This window comes from Phyllobates terribilis, unplaced genomic scaffold, assembly GCF_046119375.1.
Source record: "Phyllobates terribilis strain yellow unplaced genomic scaffold, ASM4611937v1 Scaffold_2__4_contigs__length_985480577, whole genome shotgun sequence".
In the NCBI taxonomy this organism is placed as follows: domain Eukaryota; kingdom Metazoa; phylum Chordata; class Amphibia; order Anura; family Dendrobatidae; genus Phyllobates; species Phyllobates terribilis.
This window is the reverse complement of record NW_027362762.1, coordinates 780,911,944-780,931,426: the sequence shown is the minus strand read 5'-3', so window position 1 is coordinate 780,931,426 and position 19,483 is coordinate 780,911,944. Positions and strand designations below refer to the sequence as shown.

The 19,483-nt window shown below is 45.4% G+C and overlaps 1 protein-coding gene across 2 annotated transcripts in view; it reads left to right on the top strand.

Moving 5' to 3' along the window:
• The window catches only part of ASMT (acetylserotonin O-methyltransferase), a 106,651-nt gene that overhangs the window by 15,506 nt on the left and 71,662 nt on the right, over positions 1 to 19,483 (top strand). For both annotated transcript variants that reach the window (XM_073667359.1, XM_073667358.1), the window contains exon 2: positions 133 to 344. In XM_073667359.1, coding sequence (XP_073523460.1) covers positions 273 to 344 — 72 coding nt within the window. In that variant the 5' untranslated portion in view covers positions 133 to 272. The remainder of the gene's footprint in view (positions 1 to 132; positions 345 to 19,483) is intronic.

The window sequence follows — 19,483 nt, the reverse complement described above, 5'->3', positions numbered from 1 at the left end:
CACTGTTTTTGGAACCTTTACCTATATATTCTATTGGTTTATATTCATATGAAATACCTCAATTATTTCTATTTTAAATGTACTTCTTAGCGCATCTCTAACTTTTTAATTTGTATATTCCATATGTTGAAGGTTCTTATGGCTCTAAGTGCCTCATAAGTAGGTCAGATGAGAAAGCAATTGTCTGAGCCCTGCTAAGTCCTCTGGCGTAACACCTCTCAGTTGGAAAGCAGCTTATAAAAGCCGACTGAGCTATTGCATATCACACCAACATGTGCTCCTCCGAAGAACTTGAATATCCGCAGAAACTTCTTGACTATTCATATGGATTTTTAGTCTCAAAGGTAAGAATTCAGTTGTATTTGTGCTGATATTCAACGGTTTTAAAGATTTGTCTGTGGAAGCTTTAACCTTGGAAGTTTTTACCTACTCAGTCTGAGACTAAATGCAGAATGCACAAGAAAGTAATGCATAACAAGGTAATACATGATAAAGAAATACATGATAAATAATATAAACAGGTAATAATAATGTACATACATTTATGCTCAAAAAGGCAAAAGTATTCTAGGAGTGATACCTTTATTGGCTAACAAGAAAAATGTATTTGCAGGTGTTCAGAGCGCTGAGGCTTCTTCATCACGCAAGTTTACAAATGAATTACTGAGACAAATAGCTTGCAAATAGAATTTTTCTGGATAGCCAATAAAGGCATCATTCTTAGGCTAGGGTCCTACAACCTTAAAAAGTCGGACGAGTGCTATCCGTCGTTTTGACTGAAAGCATTTTTCCGCCTTTTATTCTATGGGGTCTTGCACGTGTCTGATTTTTTTCCTTGGATCGGGTCCGTCCAAGAAAGAGATCGCAGCATGCGCAAATTGCATCTGATTAACGGATCGCATGTCACCATTCATGTCTATGGAAAAAATCGCAGCGTGCACGATTTGCATCTCATTATTGGATTGTACTCGGCCATTCATGTCTGTGGTTCTGAGGAAAAAATGCAGATAGCATCTGAGTGTGGTCCAGTTTTCATGGGCCGACAAAATTGAGAAGATGGAGACATATTTTTTTCTCCACATCAGAGAAAATCAGATCACACTGTGATCAAACTCTGATTTTCTAGGATGAGAAAAAATCTGTCGTGTGTCCCCGGCCTTAGAATAATTTTTGTCTTTTTTGGGCATAAAAGAATTTAAATCGATTTTTCTGGCTAATCCAATACCACAATGTAATTTTTTTAAATTCTTTCAGTGTTTTTGCAGGGTTTTTCACCCCTTCAAATGAATAGGAAAAAAGCACAAGCAAAAACGCACAGATTTTACAAAGTGTTTTTCTTATATTTATAAACCAGGTCTATGTGTTACCCAGTAAGCAATGAAGTGAAAGCCATGTGAGTAATAAAATAGATATTTTATTGAAAAATATTTTTAAAAAAACATTAAAATTCATAAAAAGGTGCTGATAGGAGGAACACAGGTTCTAATACAAAATGCATAGAAAATATATGATCTCTCTGTATTGTTGCGGTTGGAGGTTGCTTATTGTAACGAACGCAAGTTGCATTATCCATTGTTTTGACTAATGTTTTGTATTAGGGTTATTGTGATGGGGCAAATCAAATAATTATCATATTATTTTTATCTTCAAAGTATCTCTTGCAACTATCTATCTAAGGGCTCTTTCACACCTCCATGTTTCCCGTACATGTGGTGATTGTTTCCACACGTACTGGAGACACTGACACACGCAGACCCATTCAAATCTATGGGTCTGCTCACATGTCAGTGTGTTTCCACGGACCGTGTGTCCTTTTGCTCCAAACGCTGACTTGTCTGTTTTTTTGCGGATGCACGGTCTGCAAAAGTGTCTCACGCTGAACACACATGGATGCCATCCGTGTGTCATCAGTGTGACACGTACCGGCGCCTGGGAATGAGCGGTACAATTAGCGCTGTTCCCAAGCGTCAGGTGCTGATCGCTGCCCTCATCATGGTTCCCTGCCGGCGCAACAATCAGCACCAGCAGGGACAATGATGAGGATAGCAGTGTCTGCTCCCGCAGTGTCCCTTTGTAAAAATAAGATTAAAATAATAAAATCCTTATACTCACCTATTCTATGTGTCCCCCGCTGTAATCCATGCGACCAATCAGCAGAGGACCTGGGGAGAATGAGCCGCTCCAGCGGGACCCTGCACTGAGCTGCGCTCAGTGAGTAACAGAACACGGCTCCAGAGCTCAACTCCGGAGCCGCTCATTCTCCCCGCCTCCTCGGCATCAGCGGTCAGAGGATTACAGCTGGAAATATCTCTGGACAGGTGAGTATAAGGATTTTATTTAATCTTATTCTTACACAGGGACACTGCGGGAGCAGACTTCCAGTACCCTCATCATTGGCCCTGCTGGTGCTGATCGCAGCGCCGTCAGGGAACCATGATGAGAGCAGCGTTCAGCACCCGACGCTTGGGGACAGCGCTAACTGTAGTGCTGATTCCCAGGTGCCGGTCTGTGTGATCCTGATGTGGCACACGTGTGACACACATGGACACACCGAACACGGATATTTCCGGTACCGTTTTTTCCGGTACCGTAAATATATGGACGTGTGAAACTGGCCTTAGGCCACGTTCACATGTTCAGTATTTGGTCAGTATTTTACACCAGTATTTGTAAGCCAAAACCAGGAGTGGGTGATAGAGAAGTGGTGACGTGTTTCTATTATACTTTTCTACTGATTGTTCCACTCCTGGTTTTGGCTTACAGATACTGATGTAAAATACTGACCAAACACTGAATGTGTGAACATGGCATAAAGGTACTCCTAGAGGAGTTGTAATGATGAGGCGGTTCACATAGTAACAGATTTCACTTTGTGTTAACTATAAACATATATTGCCAATGAAGATAAAGGGATATACAAGTGCTTCTCCCTAAATTAGAATATCATCAAAAAGTTAATTTATTTCAGTTCTTCAATACAAAAAGTAAAACTCATATATTATATAGAGTCATTACAAACAGAGTGATCTATTTTAAATGTTTATTTCTGTTAATATTGATGATTATGGCTTACAGCCACTGAAAACACATAAGTCATTATCTCAGTAAATTAGAATACTTTATAACACCAGCTTGTAAAATGTTTTTAAAATCTGAAATGTTGGCCTACTGAAATGTATGTTCAGTAAATGCACTCAATACTTGGTCGGGGCTCCTTTTGTATCAATGACTGCATCAATGAGTTGTGGCATGGAGGCGGTCAGCCTGTGGCACTGCTGAGGTGTTATGGAAGCCCAGGTTGCTTTGATAGCAGCCTTCAGATAGTCTGCATTGTTGGGTCTGGTGTCTCTCATCTTCCTCTTGATAATACCCCAGAATCTATGGGGTTAAGGTCAGGCATGTTTGCTGGCCAATCAAGCACAGTGATACTGTTGTTTTTAAACTAGGTATTGGTACTTTTGGCAGTGTGGACAGTTGTCAAGTCCTGCAAGAGAATGAAATTTCCATCTCCAAAAAGCTTGTCGGCAGAGGGAAGCATGAAGTGCTCCAAAATTTCTTGGTAGACAGCTGCACTGACTTTGGTCTTGATAAAACACAGTGGACCTACACCAGCAGATGACATGGCTCCCCAAACCATCACTGATTGTGGAAACTTCACACTAGACCTCAAGCAGCTTGGATTGTGTGCCTCTCCACTCTTCCTACAGACTCTGGGACCTTGATTTTCAAATGAAAATTGGAACTCTGAGATCTTGTGGAGTGTTTCAATGTGTCTGGACATCTGTCAAGTCAGCAGTCTTCCCCATGATTTTAGAGACTACTGAAGCAGACTAAGGGACCTTTTTAAATGCTTAGGAAGCCTTTGCAGGTGATTTTTGTTAATTATTTTTATTTACTGATAATGACTTTTGTGTTTTCATTGGCTGTAATCCATAATCATCAACATTAACAGAAATAAACAGTTGAAATAGATCACTCTGTTTGTTATGACTCTATATAGCGTATTTTTCAGACTATATGACACACTTTTTTCCTCGAAAATTTTGGAGGAAAGTGGGGGTACATCTTATAGTCCGATATACATAAATACTGTGGCTGTGGGTGGTGGGGGATGCGGGGGAAACAACAGTGGTGGAGTAGCGGGGCACAGGAGGCAGCAGTAGCCTCCTGTGGCCGCTATTAAAGAAAATGGACGTGAGGAGCAGTAAATATTCATTTTCCTTAATAGCCGGCACACTATGCCTGCAGCGCAGCTCCTGGTATGTATGGCACCGTTCATATATGTATGTATGGCTCCCCTCATCCCAGTATGTATGGCCCCCATGGATGTGGTGAATATTCATGGACTTTAATAGCGGGCACGCCGACAGCCGAGCGCAGCAGAAGCCACACTGCGGCTACAGTGTGCGTGCTATTAGGGAGAATGAATGGTCACTGCTCCGCACGCAGTCCCGGTGTGGGGAGCAGTGACTATTCTGGCACATAGCGGTACACAGCGCAGGAGGAGAGAGGAGGTGATTATAATTATTTATTTTTTTCTGTGCAGCGCGATGGGGATCAGGGAGTGCCAAGCATACCAGGATTTGGGGGGCCATACATATATACATACAGGGATGAAGGGTACCTTACATACCAGGAAGAGGGATGAGTGGGTCCATACATAGAGGGATGAGGGGGGCCATACATACAAGGATGAGGAGGGCCATACATACCAGGAAGAGGGATGAGGGGGCCATGCATACCAGGATGGTGGATTGGGGTGCCATGCATATCAGGATGGGGATGAGGGCCACTTACAGTGGTGGCCAAAAGTATTGGCACCCCTGCAATTCTGTCAGATAATACTCAGTTTCTTTCTGAAAATCACAATTTCTTTGGTATTATTATCTACATTTAATTTGCTTGCAAGGAAAAAATACAAAAGAGAATGAAGCAAAAATCAAATCATTGATCATTTCACACAAAACTCCAAAAATGGGCCAGACAAAAGTATTGGCACCCTGAGCCTAATACTTGGTTGCACAACCTTTAGCCAAAATAACTGCGAACAACCGCTTCCGGTAACCATCAATGAGTTTCTTACAATGCTCTGCTGGAATTGTAGACCATTCTTCTTTGGCAAACTGCTCCAGGTCCCTGATATTTGAAGGGTACCTTCTCCAAACTGCCATTTTGAGATCTCTCCACAGGTGTTCTATGGGATTCAGGTCTGGACTCATTGCTGGCCACCGTAGAAGTCTCCAGTGCTTACTCTCAAACCATTTTATAGTGCTTTTGGAAGTGTGTTTTGGGTCATTGTCCTGCTGGAAGACCCATGACCTCTGAGGGAGACCCAGCTTTCTCACACTGGGCCCTACATTATGCTGGCCCTACATTATGCTGCAAAATTTGTTGGTAGTCTTCAGACTTCATTACGCCATGCACACGGTCAAGCAGTCCAGTGCCCGAGGCAGCAAAGCCACCCCAAAACATCAGGGAACCTCCGCCATGTTTGACTGTAGGGACCGTGTTCTTTTCTTTGAATGCCTCTTTTTTTTCCTGTACACTCTATGTTGATGCTTTTTGCCAAAAAGCTCTACTTTTGTCTCATCTGACCAGAGAACATTCTTCCAAAACGTTTTAGGCTTTCTCATGTAAGTTTTGGCAAACTCCAGCCTGGCTTTTTTATGTCTCGGGGTAAGAAGTGGGGTCTTCCTGGGTATCCTACCATACAGTCCCTTTTCATTCAGACGCCGACGGATAGTGCGGGTTGACACTGTTGTACCCTCGGACTGCAGGGCAGCTTGAACTTGTTTGGATGTTAGTCGAGGTTCTTCATCCACCATCCGCACAATCTTCGTTGAAATCTCTCGTCAATTTTTCTTTTCCGTCCACATCTAGGGAGGTTAGCCACAGTGCCATGGGCTTTAAACTTCTTAATGACACTGCGCACGGAAGACACAGGAACATTCAGGTCTTTGGAGATGGACTTGTAGCCTTGAGATTGCTCATGCTTCCTCACAATTTGGTTTCTCAAGTCCTCAGACAGTTCTTTGGTCTTCTTTCTTTTCTCCATGCTCAATGTGGTACACACAAGGACACAGGACATAGGTTGAGTCAACTTTAATCCATGTTAACTGGCTGCAAGTGTGATTTAGTTATTGCCAACACCTGTTAGGTGCCACAGGTAAGTTACAGGTGCTGTTAATTACACGAATTAGAGAAGCATCACATGATTTTTCAAACAGTGCCAATACTTTTGTCCACCCCCTTTTTAGGTTTGGTGTGGAATTATATCCAATTTGGCTTTAGGACAATTCTTTTTGTGTTTTTTCATTGAAGACAAATTAAATGAAGATAATAATACCAAAGAATTTGTGATTGCAATCATTTTCAGGAAGAAACTGAGTATTATCTGACAGAATTGCATGGGTGCCAATACTTTTGGCCACCACTGTATAACAGGAAGGAGGGGGCCATATATACCAGGATTGGGTATATTAACAGAATTTAGGGACATTACCCCTATAACAGTGTCAGCAGCAGACCCCCTCCCCCTTAACAGGGCATCATGACCACATTTTTTGCTTACATTTTTTTTCTATTTTCCTCCTCTAAAACCTAGGGGCGTCTTATGGTCCGATGCGTCTTATAGTCCGAAAAATACAGTAATATATGAGTTTCACTTTTTGTATTGAAGAACTGAAATAAATTAACTTTTTGATGATATTATAATTTAGTGAGATGCACCTGTATATAAACATATGATCATGGAGGAACTGTAGTGGTATAGCAATTCTCATTGTAAAACATATTACTCCTTATAAACCCCAACAGAATACCGCCCATAGAAATAACAGTGAAACATTAATAGTCATTGCAAAAGTTATAAGTAAAATATTAGCTTGCCAAATAAACTGCTTATGTAATACTGTGTACTGTGTCTTTCTGCCCTGAAACGTCACCTGAATACTGGGCGAAATGCCAGTCAGGGCCGAGTACACAGTATTACACAAGTGGTTTATTTGGCAAATGAAAATTTTGCTTACAATTTTTGCAATATAACTATTATTGGGTGACAAAACATTAGTCTCAGCAATAGGCAATTGCAACTTGCATTCATTACAATAAGCAACCTCCAGCCACAACAATACAGAGAGATCATGTATTTTCTATGCATACTTCATTGTTTACTAGGTAACACATATGAACAGGAAACACAGACCAGCAAGAACCTTATGAGCAATAATACAGGACCTGCGAGAAATCACTGATGATGAGCATTGATTTTATTAACTAGTGTAAAGACCTTAAGGGGGTTGTTCCATTTCTGTAAATGAATGTTTCCAGCTGCACAAAGGATGAAATCATGATGTACTCGCCTTTCGTGGGTCCACTGGCAAGACTCCGCTACTGCTCTTTATATCTGGCCTTGGCTACGGCACTGACATCATGTCAACAGCGAATCAGTGAGTTCAGTGGCTTTGCCAGTGTAGACCGAACACCCCCTTCTGAACCGCTGATTGGCTGCCACGTTGTCAATGTGATGTCAACGCCGCAGCAATAGACACACCCAGAGCAGCATCAAAGACTCACTGTCGGACGAGGTGAAGGTGAGTACTGCACAGTTTGTTTCTCCAGCCGGGGACATTCATTTACTGAAGGGGAACAAACCCCTTAAGCAATAACTTCTATTCCTTTGAACATCAGTCGCAACAGTGACCAGAAATATGAGATTTGCCAAGTTGTGTTCAAATAGAGTCTCAGCCACTTCTCAATAGTACAATGAATTGTGGTCCCATACCAACTAGAGTCTCAACCTCTTCTCAATAGCACATAAAGAAGTGGCTGAAACTCTAGTTAGCATGTGACTGCAACAATTGAAATTGCATAATTGCAGTCATGTAAGGACACCTGTAACTGGAGTCAATGAGTAAATTACACAGCACTTGGTTTTGGCAAGGTACAGAGTTCGCTGAAAATTTCCTCAGGGGTTCAAAAAGGTGGTTTTTAGTGATGGTAAACTCAAGTAATTTTCTGGGTCCCCCCCCCCCCCCAGAGGTCTGGAGGTGCCTAAAAATTTCTCAAATCGATGGAAACAGCGCCAAAATTACATGGAAGCAGCAAGGGGAAGTCCCTTGGAAGCATCTCTGAATCCCAGGTCGCTACTGTGAGCAATGTTGTCAGACTATTACGCCACTTTTACGGACTGACAATAAAACATACAAAATCAAAGCTAAAATCGATTTTACTGGAAAGAATGTTAAGAAACATTCTTTCTAGGATAATGACTTGTACATAAGGCAAAACAAATAAGAGAAAAAAAAATACTCCTCCACTGCTTGGGTTATGTTCACGCGTAGAGGTGTTGCTGTGTTTTTGCACACTTTGCATTGTTTTCAACGGTGAAAAAAAATTCACCCCAAAATGTAATTTTAACATTTTAACACCTTATCTGGCCATGTGGTGTGTGAGACATGATCGGACACATCTTGTTTAATTTATGAAGGAGGGACTCTGAAAGTCCCATTTTTTTCAGGGCCATCACTATTTGTAGAGGGCCATCATGCAGCCCTCACTGTTGTCAGAGGGCCATTCAGTGGCCCTCACTCAAATTTTAGAGGGCCAGCAGCCGGCCCTCCCTCAGGATTTTTAGAGAGCCAGCAGCCAGCCAACGCTAAGCATTTTTGGAGTGCCAGCAGCCAGCTATGCTTTGCATAGCCATATATTGCTACTGCAATATACTGTATCCATCTGAGGTGGTCAAATTTTTATTTTCATATATATATATTCTATAAAGTTTAAAACTTGGATGTCCAGCAGCCGACCTTCACTCAACATTTTTAGAAGGCCAGCAGCCAGCCCTCACTAAGCATTTTTGGAGGGCGAGCAGCCAGCTATGCTTTGCATAGCCGTATATTGCTACTGCAATATAATGTATCCATCTGAGGTGGTCAAATTTTCTCTTTCATATATATTCTGTAAATTTTGAAACTTGGAGTGCAAGCAGGCGGCTGTGACAATTTATAGAATGCCAGCAGGCGCCCACCAGCAATTATAGATGGCCTGCAGGCGTCTTGTGGACAGGTGAGACCAAGATAGAGCTTTTTGTCAAAGCACATCATTCAACTGTTTACTGTAAATGGAATGAGGCCTACAAATAAAGGCACTGGATGCCTTAACTGTGTGCAAGAAGATAGGAATAATTTGTGGATACCTCCCGTGCTGCTGTGTATGGAAGGCGTCAATTCTGGTATGTGGTCATTTCCTGAAGAAGAAGTGCTAAACACTTTGAAACGCATTGAATAAAAGCCACATGTTTGAATAAATCCCTGAGAATTGACATCTTCAATACATGCTTGTCGGTTTTGCAACCCGTGGATCCTCAGCAGCTGTACAATATTTAAAATCCTTTTTAAGTAATAAATTAGGTTAGTTACAATCTTATAGATAACTTCAGTTGTTGGATAAGACTTTATTTATCTACTCTCTCCCTAGTGTTTTATCTTGACTGTGTGCAAGGTATAATGAAATATAAAGATTCCCAAAGGATTTTGGGTTGCAACATAGTGCCCAGTGTTAGAAAGCTGGGTTTGCATCCTAGATCATGGGTCTTCCAGCAGGACAATGACCCCAAACATACTTCAAGAAGCACCCAGAAATGGATAGAAACAAAGCACTAGAGACTTCTGAAGTGGTAATTCCAGCTCCAGTAGCGTAAAGTTTTCCACCATTACTTCTTACACGCAGAAGCTACAGAGAAACTGCGAATGGACACATTAAATCAGTTAATTTTGCCTGCTTTGATGAATTTCTGAGTACAGATCACTGTAAAAATCACGAATCTGTCAATGAGTTTTTTAAAAAAGCAATCAAGTTATACACAGTGGAAGAGATGTACAGGTGCTTCTCACAAGGAGAACCTTTTCCTACCATACTTTTTCCTTCCACTTAACTTTCAATTAATATGCTTGGATACAGCACTTTGTGAACGCCAGCTTCTTTAGCAATTAACTTTTGTGGCTTACCCTCCTTGTGGAGTGTGTCAATGACTGTCTTGTGGACATCTGTCAAGTCAGCAGTGTTCCCCATGATTGTGGAGCCTACTGAAACAGACTAAGGGACCTTTTTTAAACGCATAGGAAGCCTTTGCCGGTGTTTTTTGTTAAATATTCTAATTTACTGAGATAATGACTTTTGTCTTTTCATTGGCTGTAAGCCATAATCATCAACATTAACAGAAATAAACACTTGAAATAGATCACTCTGTTTGTAATGACTCTATATAATATATGAGTTTCACTTTTTGTATTGAGAAACTGAAATAAATTAAGTTATTCTAATTTTGTGAGAAGCACCTGTATGTGACCAGAATGAAGACTCCTTTCCAGCAGATGTTACCTAGCACCTGTCCATATACTAAATGCAGCTAACAGTCGTATTAATAGGGAACAGAATAGAATTTTTTTTCTTTTTTGTTTTTGGTTGCAGCAGCACGGACTATAAGGCACTAATCCCTGACTAGATGCCTGCAATATGCTTTCCCTTGTGCGATAGTTAACCGTACACAAATTGCAGATGATAGAGATAATATAGTAATATTGTAGAAAATAGAATAGATTTGAATTGGCCCTGAAAAGAGGTTCTATTTTGTATGTGGCAGCACCAAACTGTGGAGGAACGTGAGCAACCCTGCCTGCTTACATGAATTTTTGAGTACAGATCAACGTAAAAATTATGAATCTATCAATGAGTTTTTGGAAAAAACAATCAAATTATAGATACTAAATGCAGCTAACAGCAGTATTAATAGGGAATAGAAAAATATATATTTTTTTCAGTTGCAGTTTGGTTTGTCTAAAGCCTCCTCTTTAATTGTGAGCAGCGAATGTTTCAGTAGACAGAGAAGCGGGATGTTTGCGCTGATTATGGCATCATCACGCTCAGACATCCATGCCCATTCATCAGCTCTTATGTGCGGAGGCTGACCGGAATACCGACAGGCATGTTGAAGCTGGTATTCAACTACTGCCCTCTGCTGCTCACAACGCTCTGCCAACATGTCTAACGTTGAGTTCCAACGCGTGGTAACATCACACACCAGTCAGTGAGATGGAAGTTGCAAACGCCGCTGAAGCACTGCCAGGATGGCAGAAGCTGTAGCTGACTTGCTGAAATGGGCACACATGCGGCGTACTTTCACAAGCAGCTCAGACAGATCAGGGTAGGTTTTGAGAAACCGCTGAACCACTAAGTTGAGCACGTGGGCCAGGCATGGTACGTGTGCAACGTGGCCAAATTTCAGAGCCGCCAATAGGTTGCGGCCATTCCAACACAAGACAATGCTTGCCTATAGTTTCAGGGCCAAGAGCCAGTTTGGTCTATTAGACCTTTCAACAACTCTACAGCGGTGTGCTGTTTGTCACCTAAGCAGATTAGCATCAGCAGAGCCTGTTGCCACTTGGCCAAGGCAGTGCTGGAGTGCTTCCAGCTTCCGACTGATGTGGACATTTCGGAGATGGAGGGTGAAGAGGAGGAGGTGCAGGAACTGTTGTAAAAGGTGGGGGCAACCCTGATAGGGAATAGAATAGAGATTTTTTTTTATTATTCAGTTGCAGTAGCAAGGACTATAAGGCAATAATACCTGACTACATGCCTGCATATCAATGCTATACGAATCTGTCAATGAGTTTTTTGAAAAAAGCTATTTAGTTATAGACAGTGTAAGAGATGTGTATGTGACCAGAGTGAAGACTCGTTTCCAGCCGATGATACCTAACACCTGTCCCTATACTAAATGCAGCTAAAGCCCCCGTCTCACATAGCGAGATCACTAGCGAGATCGCTGCTGAGTCAGGGTTTTGGTGACGCAACAGCGACCTCACCAGCGATGTCGCTATGTGTGACACTTTACAGCGATCAGGCCCCTGCTGTGAGGTCGCTGATCACTGCAGAATGTCCTGGACCATTTTTTGGTCTTTGCCCTCCTGCTGGTCAGCACACATCGCTGTGTGTGACCAGTGGGACCAGCGATCAGGCTGGTAACCATGATAAATAGCGGGTTACTAGGGGCACACGCGCACTTAGTAACCCGCTGTTTATCATGGTTACCACTCTGCTACGGTAAGCGGTAACCTCCCGCTCACCGTAGCAGGCTCGTAACCATGATAAACAGCGGGTTACTAGGTGCGCGTGTGCCCCTAGTAACCCGCTGTTTATCATGGTTACCAGCCTGCTCCTGCTTCAGCAGGCTGGTAACCAGCAGCAGGACATCGTGGAAAGATTCTTTCCACGATGTCGCTGCTCCCCTGATTGCTGGTGAGCCTGCCTGTTTGACAGCTCACCAGCGATCACATAGCGACGCAGCAACGATCCCTGACAGGTCATATGGTTGTCGGGATCGCTGTAGCGTCGCTAAGTGTGATGGGGCCTTTACAGAGGTATTAATAGGGAATAGAATAGAAGTTGTTTAGTTGTTTTTTTGGGGGTTGCAGCAGCACAGACTATGCGCGATAGCTTACTGTACACGAATTGCAGAAAAGAGAGGTATTATAAATATTGTAGAACATAGAGAAGATTTGAACCAGCCCTGAAAAAAGTTTTTTTTTTGTTAGTAGCAGCACAAGGACTGTTATTTCATCAACCCTGTTGGGGAATATAGTGGAGCGTTTTGCGTTTACTCAGCCTGATATGGAGGAGACCAGGCTCTTCTGTACTTACTGTACAAAGTCTCCTGTCCCGGCTGTGAAATGCTGTATGCAGTGTGAGAACTCACTATGTGACGGCCACCTGACAGCCCACAACAAGATACTGGATCATATACTAATAGAACTCACTGACTCTTTATGTTTCCAAAAATGTTCCCTCAACTAGAATGTGGAGCCTCAGAAAAGCCTCAGAAAAGCTTTTTTTCACATTAACAAGCAGTGGGTGTCCTAGACTAGTAAAGCGTGTGCACTAAGTGCAAGGGATGCCAAAAATTTGAAGGAGGCACTCCAATACCCCTTTGAAGAGACATAGTGGATGGCCTCAGAAAACATTTTTTCCCATTATTAAATAATGGGTATCCTAGACTGGTAATTTGCATATACTAAGTGCATAGGCTGAAAAGCATTTACCCCTGGGGGTATACATACCTATAAAAGAATTTTAGAGGTAGGCCTCTAAAAATTATTAATGCGGGCATTCTAAACACCCTTCAAAAATTTATAGCAAGGGTAACATGATCACCCTGTTGATTTAGTGGTGGAGGAGGAGAAGGAGAAAAAGGAGGAGAATGACACAAAAAAAGACAAAATCCTGAAGCGTATACCCATGCTTGGGTGGGAAGAAGTGCATGGAAATAGACCAGAAAAAAAACACTGGATTTGAGTCTATGTTCTGCTGCTGTCATCCGGTGGTTTTGAGAAGCCTGGTCCAATCCAGCCCTTGTTCATTTTGATAAGAGTCAGCCTGTCAGCATTTTCGGTTGACAGGCGGATGCGCCTATCAGTTATAATACCCCCGGTAACACTAAAAACCCGCTCTGACAAAAGGCGTAGAGAGACAGTTCATGACACATGTCTAGCTTGGATACCCAATAATTGTAAGGCACAGAGGAATCATGGAGGATGTTCGTAGGGTCTTCCAAAACTTTTCCCTCCTTGTCAGAGTACCCTGCGCATCACTACCTTGGCGGTGGCAGGGTCTGAGAAAACTGCCCAAGACCTTTGATAGTGTTCCCCTGCCTCTGCTGCATCTGGTGTGTCTCCCACGTGTATACTCCTTGGTTGTCCAAGAAACTTTGACCTCTGCTGCCAGTGTTGTCAGATGGGAATTTTTTTAATCTTAAACTAGGGCCTTCTGGTACTGCAACATTTTCATAGACCTCTCCGCCACAGGAAGGAGAGATGGAAAGTTCTCCTTGTAGCGTGGGTCTAGAAGGATGACCAACCAGTAATTAGTGTTGGTCAAAATGTGTACAACGCGAGGGTCACGGGAAAGGCAGCAAAACATAAACTCAGCCATGTGTGCCTGACTGCCAACAGCCAAGACTTCCCTATCCCCACCAAGAGGATGACTGTCCATCTCCTCCCTCCTCTCCTTCTCATCTTCAGGCCATCCACGCTGAACAGACGGTATGAAGGTGGTGTGGGTACTACTGTCTGTAGTGCAGGCAACAAGCTCCTGTTCCTCCTCCTCCTCATCATCACTCAATTTGCTTTGGGAAGATGAGATGAGGCTGGGCTGTGTAGCATCACCCTGTATATTTTCTTGCTCCATCTCAACTTGCTCCGCCTGCAAAGCCCCCTCTTTAATTTTGAGCAGCGAGCATTTCAGGAGACAGAGAAGCGGGATGGTTACGCTCTTTATAGTGTCATTGCCGCTCACCATCTCGGTCGAGTCCTTAAAGTTTTGGAGAACCACACAGATATTAGACATCCATGCCCACTCATCAGCTGTTATGTGCGGAGTCTGACCGGAATACTAACGGGCATGTTGGTATTCAACTACTGCCCTCTGCTGCTCACAAAGCCTTGCCAACATATGTAACGTTGAGTTATAACACGTGGTGACATCGCACACCAGTCGGTAAGCTGGAAGTTGTAAACGCTGCGAAGCACTGCCAGGGCAACGGAAGCTGTAGTTTACTTACGGAAATGGGCACTCATGCTGTGTACTTTCACAAGAAGCTCAGGAAGATTAGGGTAGGTTTTGAGAAACCGCTGAACCACTAAGTTGGGCACATGCGTCAGGCATGGTACGTGCCCGAAGTTGCCAAGCTTCAGAGCAGCCACCAGGTTACGGTCATTGTCACACACGACCATGCCTGGCTGTAGGTTCGGGAGTGAGAGCCACTGATCAGTCTGGTCTGTTACACCTTTCAACAACTCTGCAGCGCTGTGTGGTTTGTCACCTTAGCAGATGCAGAGCCTGTTGCCGCTTGACCGAGGCAGTGCTGCAGTGCTTCCAGCTTGCGACTGATGTTGACATTCTGAAGATGGAGGGTAAGGAAGAGGAGGTGCAGGAACTGCTTTAAAAGGTGGCGGAAACCCTGAGTGAACCAGGGCCCGCAATCCTCTGTGTCGGTAGCACGTGTTCCGTCCCAGGATCCGACTGGGTCCTGGCTTCCACAACATTCGCCCAGTTTGCCGTCATGGAAATGTAGCATCCCTGGCCATAAGCACTTGTCCACATGTCCATGTTTAATTGGACCTTCCCAGTAACAGTGTTGTTCAGGGCACGGCTGATGTTATGGGACACGTGATTGTGTAAAGCCAGGATGGAAAACCGGGATAAGTAGTGGTGGCTGGGGACCGAGTTCCGAGGGACAGCAGCTGCCATGAGGTTGGGGAAAGCTTCCATCTTTACAAGCTTAAACATCAATTTTCCAGTGCAAGCAGTCTGGAAATGTGTCCGGTTGGTATTGTGGCGATTTATTCGGCGAATATTCGCCAAACATTGCAAAACGCCATTGGATTCAATGGGGGGGCAAAACCAAATGCATATACAACACCTTCAAACGGGCCCAAGAGCTGCCAAAACGCATCAAATTAGGGGCAGACACCAGGAAAGTGCCATCAATTGACCCAGAGTAGTATAATTCTTCTTATTCATTATTATAGCGCCATTTATTCCATGGTGCTTTACATGTGAAAAGGGGTTATCGACTGGTACAAGAGGAGAGAGGACCCTGCCGGCGATGGCGCACAAACAATCTACAAGGGCTGGGTGAGGATACAGTAGGTCAGGGTACAGCTGGTCATGCAGTGGTATGGTGGAGCGAGGGTTACTGCAGATTGTACACTTATCGATAAGGGCCAGAAAGAACATGTGCTCCACTAGATGACAAGCGCTGCATCAAGTGGCCTCTGCTCCTCTTCCTCCTCTTTAACATCACACACAGTACAGTCCTCAGAGGTGGCACCCCAATTACCCTTGTTTTTCCCCACATCACAACTCTCCAACCGCCCAACTGACTGTGGGGAACACAGATGGGTGAGTCAGCAGAGCTATTCAAACATTCTATTTCGGGGAATCAGAAGTCTGATCCAAAGCTTCACAGACTCGAGGGGGAAAGCATGTGCAGCGATGTCCAAAATTTTTTTTAGTTGATCCGGGGCCGGACGAAGTAGTTTCCGAGCAGAATCCAAACCCTCATCACCAGACGTTAACCCCTGTGGCTGGAAGTGATCCTGATGAGACTCATATACTTGAGGCGCACGCGGACTGTACTGTGCTGTCAGGGCAGGAAGAGTAGGACGGTGATTCTCAGGGCCAGGAGTGGGAGAACAGAGAGGATGGAAAACCAAACTAATAGACAACAGGGATTGGAGAACTAAACTACTAAACAGCTAGGGTTGGAGAACGAAGCCAATACACACCAGAACATGGAGAACTAAACTAATAGACAACAGGGGTTGGAAAAGTAAACTACTAAACAGCTTGGGTTGGAAAATTAAACTACTACACACCAGGGGATGGAGAACTAAACCACTAGACACCAAGGTGTCACTAGACAGCAAGTCTTGGAATCCTCAAGGCTTGCGGGACAAACCTCTATATCTAACACTTCCTCTAGTGCTTCTGCTTCCCCCACCTCCTCTAGGGCCTCCACCTTTAAGTTTAACTTAAATGTCTTTATTTGCAAAAACTCACAACTTAAATGAAAATGCTTGTCCTCCGGATCGCAGGCCGGGTGGTCCAAACAGTCTGTGTAAACTGGTTGCCGTGGGCGATGGCAGCGCCATTTTGCTCAGAGATGCACCCGTTATGTTGCCTTCACAGGTCTGTGCTTTGGCTTCACACAGGCTTGCAGTGCACAGAGCCTCCTGCTTTGCAGCTAGCAAACAAGCCACTGACATACACAAACCTTTGGTGAGGTTTAAATTTGAATCCTGGACATGAGCCAGTTGTAAGATCCGGGCTGGAGGGAGTGACCCGCCCCACTACCATCCTGTAGATCACTCAGAAAAGAAAAGCCCAGGTCAGGTTTTCTTAAATCCGACTTGGTCAAATAGCTTGACCAAGTCCAAACTTTTACTTTTTTATTTCACTGCAAGCACAGCTGTTTCTGTGATTGGCGCTCAGCCAATGAGAGGCACGGGATTCAAATCACCCGCCGGCTGAGCCAATAAGCGGTGCCGCACAGGATTCAAATCCCCCGCCAAGGCGCGCGGCATTGCTCATTGGCTGAGCGGTGCCGCGTGGCTTTGGCGTGGGATTTGAATCCCGTGCCAGTCATTGGCTCATCTCTCGCCATATGGAGGTCATCTCCCGCCGTAGGGAGGTCATCTCCCGGCTGCTCGCATTGGAACTCCGCCGTCCGCCATATTGGAACACCCAAGTTATGGGTATTCCGATATGGCGGCTGGGATTCAGCTCATTGGCTGAGCTGCCGCCGGGTGAGCCAATGAACGGCGCGGGATTCAAATCCCCTGCCAAAGCCGTGCGGCACCGCTCATTGGCTGAGCCGCCCCTGGCTGTGCGGCTTTGGCGAGGGATTCAAATCCCGCGCTGCACCGCTCATTGGATCAGCCGGCGGGGCAGGGGATTCAAAGCTGCGCGGCACTGCTCATTGGCTGAGCCGCCCCTGGCCGCGCGGCTTTGGTGGGGGATTCAAATCCCACACTGCACCGCTCTTTGGCTCAACCGGCGGGGGACTTGAATCCCGAGCCGCTCATTGGCTCAGCTGCCGGCTGCTCAGACAATGAGCCGCCCCTGGCCGCGCGGCTTTGGCGGGGGATTCAAATCCCGCGTGGCACCGCTCATTGACTCAGTCGGGGGGGCGGGAGATTTGAATCCCGCGCCGCTCATTGGCTGAGCGCCGGGGGTGCTCAGTCAATGAGCGGTGCTGCGTGGCTTTGGTGGGTGATTTGAATCCCGCACCGCTCATTGGCTCACCCGGCGGCAGCTCAGCCAATGAGCGGTGCGGGATTCAAATCCCCTGCCGGCTGAGCCAATGAGCGGTGCCGCACGGGATTTGAATCCCCCGCCAAAGCCGCGCGACACAGCTCATTGGCTGAGCTGCCCGCCTGAGCCAATGAGCGGTGTCGCACGGGATTCAAATCCCCCGCCAAAGCCGCATGGCACCGCTCATTGGCTGAGCCGCCCCTGGCCGTGCGGCTTTGGCGGGGGATTCAAATCCCCCGTGGCACCGCTCATTGGCTCAGCCGGTGGGGCCGGGGATTTGAATCCCGCGCCACTCATTGGCTGAGCGGCTTTGGCGGGGGATTTGAATCCCGCTCCGCTCAAAACCGCGCAGCACCGCTCATTGGCTGAGCCAATGAGCGACGCGGGATTCAAATCCCCTGCCGGCTGAGCCAATGAGCGGTGCTGCACGGGATTTGAATCCCCCGCCAAAGCCGCGCGGGACCGCTCATTGGCTGAGCCGCCCGCCTGAGCCAGTGAGCGGTGTCGCGCGGAATTCAAATCCCCCACCAAGGCGCGCTTCACCGCCCATTGGCTGAGCGGTGCCGCGCGGCTTTGGCGGGGGATTTGAATCCCGAGCCGCTCATTGGCTCAGCCGCCGGCAGCTCAGCCAATGAGCGGTGCTGCGCGGCTTTGGCGGGGGATTTGAATCCCGCGCGGCACTGCTCATTGGCTGAGCCGCCCGCCGGCTAAGCCAATGAGAATGCCTCGTGGGATTTGAATCTCCCACCAAGGCTGGCGACTAATCAGCTGCTAACGGTATTGGCACCAGATTTGAATACCGCTAGCAGCTGATGTGATTGGTCGCCCACCGCCGGGTTGCCTATCTATCAGCTGTTAGCGGTATTGTCGATGTCCCGGCGGTGTCGGCGCGGGAGATGTAAACACGGCTGTGTCGCCGGACATGGCTGCCATGGTGACAAGCGGTGACGTCACAGCAATATGTATGGATTGTTTTTCTGTTTCTATTATGTAAAAGTATGAAGCTTTGCCATTATTTTTGACATGTTAATAAATTGTATCCTTTCACTTCCTTTTTTTCTCCACCTTGGAAACGGACAATCACACACACATCAAACTACGCAAAACAATGTACCACATCCAATTATAGTCACAACAGCTTCCAAGAGACCATATAGTATAAGCACACACACAGCACAGGGGAGACACCACATGGTGAACATCACTCAAGAAACAGAATACCAGATACCAAAATACAGCACACAACAAGGAAGAGACAGTGCACAGGTGTGAAAGAAGTTAAATGATGCAACAAATACAATACTCAAATGCGGAAGGATGACATAGAACAGGTATGTTGGAAAGCGTAAACGGTGTGACACATGTCCACTGCTCCTGTTAGCACCACTAAGGATACACAGATGTTCATTTCACCGCACTCCCAATGCAATAGCATCGGGCCTATTTCTTGTTATATATATGTGCACACACACTCAATGTCACGACCTGCCCTAACGAATCTGCTAGATAGCGATACGCGTAGGCTCTGCCCTTATCTAGGTCCCCCTCACTCTCTCCATATACCTGTGTACTCCTTCCTACTTTGACTCTTAATGTACAGGTACCCATATTT